At 47.5% G+C, this 6,000-nt stretch overlaps 1 protein-coding gene across 2 annotated transcripts in view; it reads right to left on the reverse strand.

The window, feature by feature from the left end:
- The window catches only part of twsg1a (twisted gastrulation BMP signaling modulator 1a), a 43,047-nt gene extending 37,157 nt beyond the window's left edge, over positions 1-5,890 (reverse strand). Inside the window, exons 1-2 of one of the 2 annotated variants that reach the window (XM_078205496.1) lie at positions 5,625-5,890; positions 2,277-2,443 (exon numbers count right to left, since the gene is read on the reverse strand). In XM_078205496.1, the coding sequence (XP_078061622.1) occupies positions 2,277-2,399 (123 nt within the window). In that variant the 5' untranslated portion in view covers positions 2,400-2,443; positions 5,625-5,890. The remainder of the gene's footprint in view (positions 1-2,276; positions 2,444-5,624) is intronic. The other variant, XM_078205497.1, reaches the window with a different exon arrangement.
- Positions 5,891-6,000: the final 110 nt, after the last annotated feature.

Below are 6,000 nucleotides of genomic sequence, written 5' to 3' on the forward strand. Positions count from 1 at the left end.
AACTCATCAGAAACATTTCCTTTTGTTGCAGTGTGAGTTATAATCATGTGACACACACTAAAGCCTGATTAAATATGATGTAAAGTTACATAATTGAGATGGTTAGGATTGTTTTCACTGGAGTTTAGATGAATTGGGGGGGGGGGGGGGGGGGGGGGGGCGCGGGGAGAGAGAGAGAGAATCTCATAGAGACTTATAAAATTCTAACAGGACTAGGCAAGGTAGATGCAAGGAGGATGTTCCCGATGGTGGGTGAGTCCAGAACTAGGAGTCACAGTCTGAGGATTCAGGGTGGACCATTCAGGACGGAGGTGAGGAGACATTTCTTCAGCCAAAGAGTGGTGAGCCTGTAGAATTCATTACCACAGGAAGTAGTTGATGCCAAAACGTTGAATGTATTCAAAAGATATCGCACTTGGGGGTGATTGGGATCAAAGGTTATGGGGAGAAAGCAGGATTAGGCTATTGAGTTGGATGATCAGCCATGATTGTGATGAATGGCAGAGCAGGCTCGAAGGGCCAAATGGCCTCCTCCTGCTCCTATTTTCCATGTTTCTATGTTACCATAAACTAGCTCCAGACATGGATGTACGAGGGCGTGTGCGTATGTCCATAAATCCTAACTCCAGGGACTGTTTGACACATTTACAGGTATTCTCTGTTTTTAAACTTACAATATATTATGCAGCAACAGTTCTCATTCTTCTTCAAAAGGCAGAAATCCCTCACAGACTCACCCGGGTCCAGAGACCTCTGTTGCAACAATCTGTGCCATACACAACACCTGAGAGTCCTCATAATATCACACAGCAGTTCTAATTCATTCTGAAGCCAGATGGTGAAGGAGCAAACCAGATGGCAATCCTTTACTAATACCAGATTTATTTACAGAACGCAGCTTTATAAATGTCTTCCTCCTCCTGGACCAACACTCGATATCCCAGAAATCTCCCTTTATACTTTACTATGGCGATGGTGTTACAGTTTCATTCAGGGAGTCCATGTTGTCATGGCAACATGCGCTTCCCACAGGCAGGAAAGTAGAGCCCAGAGTCAGATCAGCCATCAAATGGAGGAACCAGCTGAAGGGGCCGAATGGCCTTTTCCTGCTCCTAATTCCTATGTCTCCATGTAGGCTGCAGTCTGGATTTATGGACAGTGATGGCAGAGGATCCAATTTCTTTCATCACATTGCTGACCAGGAATCTCTCCTGCTCTTACCACCTGCCATTGGTGTAGGTTGGAAGGTTTTGCAGGTTGATAGCCAACTTTATCAGATGCTCTTTTCTAGGGTAGAAAAGTCAAGTACTCGGGGACATAGGTTTAAGATGCGTCGGGAAAAGTTTAGAGGAAATGCGTGAGGCAGGTTTTTTTTAAACACAGAGGGTGGGTGAATGTCTGGAACGCGCTGCCCGGGGAGGTGGTGGGAGTGGGTACGATAGCGGCATTTAAGGGGCAACTAGATGAATCGATGAATAGGATGGGAATGGAAGGATACGGACTCCGTAAGCGCATACGGGTTTAGATTAGGCAGGCATCATGATCGGCGCAGGCTTGAAGGGCCGAAGGGCCTGTTCCTGTGCTGTACTGTTCTTTGTTCTTTTCTGTCTGCGTGATGAACACTTCTTCCTTGGCCATCAGGTCCCAGAGTGGGACATTGTTTAAGCACCATCTAGACTGACGTATGAAGAATGCCTCCATGTACCAGATATCATCATCTTCACCCCAGTATGAAAGCACTGCTGTAGCCAATGTAGGAAATGTGGCAGCCAATACGTGCACAGCAAGCTCCCACAAACAAAATGCGATAATGACCAGTTTGCATGATTTAGTGATGTTACATTAAGGATAAATGTTGGCTGGAATACTGGGGAAGATCACTCCTACTCGTCACTGAACAGGGCCACAGCTTACATCCACTCCAGGGACAGGGGGCTCCTCAGTCTAATCCAAATCCAAAATGGACGACAGCGGCTTAAGAAGACAGCTCACCACCACCTTCTCAAGGGCAGTTAGGGATGGGCTATAAACACTGGCCCAGCCACCGAGACCCACATACCGTGAATGAACAAAAAAAAAACTCATCCAAAAAAGACGACATGTCCAACAGTGCAACTCACTGAGTACTGCTACTGGACTGTCAGCTTTTAGATTGTGTAAACAGAGGGTCTAAAAACACAAGTCAATTGGGAATCAAGCTGAAGAGGATTAAATGTAATAAGGTTGCTGTCACTTCACCATCCGGCCTTTCACATTGATTTATTAGTTCACCTTACCTGGATGAGGCACTTGCTAACATCACTGGCACACAAAGCCTTGTTGCACGCACTGGCACTGGTGATCCAACAAGCAAAGACCACCGTAGCAACGACGGGTACTGCAACATTTCTGGACTTCATCTTTCCCAGATGAGGCGCACAACGCCTGGGACTGCCAAGCTGTACTGGGAAGGGGAGGAGCGAAAGTACAGTTTTTAAAAAATGGCCATGAATTCATTTTTAAAAAAAACTAATGCTACACAGGACTTTACTCTGTTAAATATACAGAGTGAAATAAGTATTCCCACTGTCTTCGATTTCACACATTCTAAATTCAACACTTCATGTACATCTGAAATATTGTCATTTATTGATGTTTAAAGTAAAGTTTATTAGTCACAAGTAAAGCTGACATTAACACTGCAATGAAGTTACTGTGAAATTCCCCTAGTCACCACACTCCTCTTCGGGTCAGTGCACCCTAACCAGCAAGTCTTTCAGACTGTGGGAGGAAACTGGAGCACCTGGAGGAAACCCACGCAGACAGGAGGAGAACGTGCAAACTCCACAGACAGTGATCCAAGCCGGGAATCGAACCCAGGTCCCTGGAGCTGTGAAGCAGCAGTGCTAACCACTGTGCCGCCATGCCACCCCTTGACTATATCATTAATGACTTTAGTTGAAATGAACACAGTACATACTGAAACCTTGCTCCATTCCAGCAAATCAGCCCATTGAAATGTTTTCAAATGAATGACCCTGCTGTCTATCCTCTGCCCCAGAGTTGTTGTTTAAAACACAAAGATTTGCAGACTCCAGCTGTGCAATCCAACCCACCAGCAACCTGACCCTATTCCTTAGGCACGCGTTTCCATTCTTTCACGGAATGTGGGTGTCATTGTTGCTCCAATGCCTAATTATCCGTGGACAGGTAGTGGTGAGCCACTTTCTTGAACTGCTTCAGTCCACGTGGTGTGACTACACGCACAATGCTGTTAGGAAGCGAGTTGCAGGATTTTGATCCTGCATCATTGAAGGAACAGTGATATAGCTCCAAGTAAAGATGGTGAGCCACTTGGAAGGGGAATTTCCACACTGTTAGAATGTAACCAGTGACAAATTTGTATTGGATGTAATGTGACCAATGGGAACAAGACGTAAGGGTCAGCTGACCCAGTAAAACATGGAACCAATCACAAAGTGATATAATAGTCAGCTGACCAGCTGATTCACTATAAATAAGGAACTACATGGAATTGTGGGAAGCTTGGAGTGGCCCAGGGTGAGGCCCCAAGTTTGGAGTAATGATGTTTCTTTATTAAACCCTTTCTTTGATTTATAAGTTGGAATAAATTTTGTTGTTGTTTCATTAGCTGCATTTTGAAGAGTTCTTCTGAAGAAACACACCCATGCATCTGTTGCCCTTGTCCTTCTAGATGTCAGAGGTGCAGGATTTGGAAGGTGCTGTCGAAGGAGCCTTGATGAATTGCTGCAGTGCACCTTATCTATATGGTGTACCCAGTTGCCACTTTGAGTCGATGGTGGAGGGAGTGAATGTTTAGGGTGATGGATGGGCTACCGATCAAGTGGGATTCTTTGTCCTGGATGGTGTTAAACTTCTTGAGTATTGTTGGAGTTGCACTCATCCAGGCATGTGGAGAGTATTCCATCACTGACTTGTGCCTTGAAGATGGTGGACAGGCTTTGAGGAGTCAGGGGTTGAGTTACTCGCCTCAGAATTTCCAGCCTCTTGTAACTACAGTATTTATATGGCTCGTCCAGTTCAGTTTCTGATCAAGTGGGGGATTCAGCAATGCCATTGAATGTCATGGGGAGATGGTTAGATTGTTGAAGGTGGTCATTGCCAGCACTTGTGTGGCACGAATGTCACTTGCCATTTATTAGCCCAAATCTGACTGTTGTCCAGGTCTTGCTGCATATTGACACAGGCTGCTTCAGTATCTGAGGAGTTGTGAATGGTGCCGAACATTGTCAGCGAACATCCCCACTTCTCACCATTTGATGGAGGGAAGGTCATTGATGAAGCAGCTGAAGATAGTTGGGCTGAGGACACTAACCTGACAAACTCCTGCACTGATGTCCTGGAGCTGAGATAACTGACCTCCAACAACCACAAACATTTTCCTTTGTGCTCAGTATGAGTCCCACCAGTGAACAGCTCTCCCCCTGATTCACATCGACACCAGTTTTGCTACAGCTCCTTGATATCACTCAATCAGATGTTTCCTGGATGTCAAGGGCAGTCACTCTCACCTCAGCTCTTTTTTTTAATCCAAGTTTGGACCAAGGCTGGAAAGATGTGGCCCTGGTGGAAACCTCAGCTGAGGTTATTGCTAAGTGCTGCTTGATAGCATTGTCAACACTATCTTCCGTCACCGTACTGATGATGGAGAGGAGGCTGATGGGGGTGGGGATAATCGGCCAGCTTGGACTGGTCCTGTTTTTTGTGCACAGGACATACCTGGGGGATTTTCCACATTGTTGGGTAGATGCCAGTGCTGTAGTTGTTTTGGAGCAGCTTGGCTAAGGGCAGAGCTGGTTCTGAAGCCGTCAGAGCCCATTGCCTTTGTAGAATCCAGTGCCTCCAGCCGTTTCTTGATATGGGGGGTGGGGGTTAGATGGGTTGCATTTGGGGGGGGAGGTTATTGGGGGATGGGTTGGGTTTGGGGGGTGGGGGGGGGGGGGTAATGTAAGGGGGGGGGGTTGTTTTTTTTAATAATGAAAGGTGATTTAAATTGAAAGAAACTTTGTGGAAATCAGAAGGTTCGCAGCGGGAACCAACAGAGAAAAGGATTAAACCCGGAGCCGAGACTGGGACAAGCTTTGGTTGTTGTGAAAATAATGAAACAAAGTTAGAAAGAGGAGAGAGCAAACAAAACCCGGATTCTCAACCAGCCTCGGAGTTCTGAAGAAAAGTTAAGAGGCTCCGAGTAACAAAAATCAAACTTTCTAAACTCCCGAGTGAAGCGGCCAAAACCATCCCGCCCCGATTGTAACCGCCTGTAACAGCCCCCATCCCCCTAAAAACACCCCCACCCCCCTAAAAACACCCCCATCCCCTAAAAACACCCCCACCCCCCTAAAAACACCCCCATCCCCTAAAACACCCCCATCCCCCTAAAAACACCCCCATCCCCTAAAACACCCCCCCTCCACACACACAGTAACCCCCCCACAGACTAAACCCCCTAAAAACACCACACAATAAACCCCACACAATTACCCCTCCCCCTTCACAATAAACTCACACACAAACTCTCTTCAAAAAAAATCTCCCCCCAAAAGCCAGCGCCTCCGCACAGACGGGAGGAGAAAAGTTGCTCCCAATCTCTGGCACAAACTTACCCGGAGCTGCTGCTGCTTCCAGCGAGAGAGCCCGGGAACTGAGGCGCCCGCCAGCCCGCGGCAGCACCGCACCGCACCGCCCGCTACAGCCTCACTGAGAGAGAGAGGGGGAGGCAGCGGCACACGGAGTGACTGAGGCAGTAACGGAGGGACTGAGTGAGGAAGGTGCCCACAGCTCTCACTAAAAACCCTCCTCCCCTCCCACAGCACAGCCCAGGGACACACACATTGCACCCACTCGCCTCTTGCTGCGATTCCTCAAGCACAAACCCTGTAGTTGGTGGACTGGCACTTTTGTTTCTCTCTCCCATTGTAAGGGAATGACCCCCCCCTCTTTCCCCCCAATCCCCCCTATCCCCCCCCATTCCCCCTAATC

This window comes from Mustelus asterias, unplaced genomic scaffold (genome assembly GCF_964213995.1).
Source record: "Mustelus asterias unplaced genomic scaffold, sMusAst1.hap1.1 HAP1_SCAFFOLD_776, whole genome shotgun sequence".
NCBI classification, from domain to species: Eukaryota; Metazoa; Chordata; class Chondrichthyes; order Carcharhiniformes; family Triakidae; genus Mustelus; species Mustelus asterias.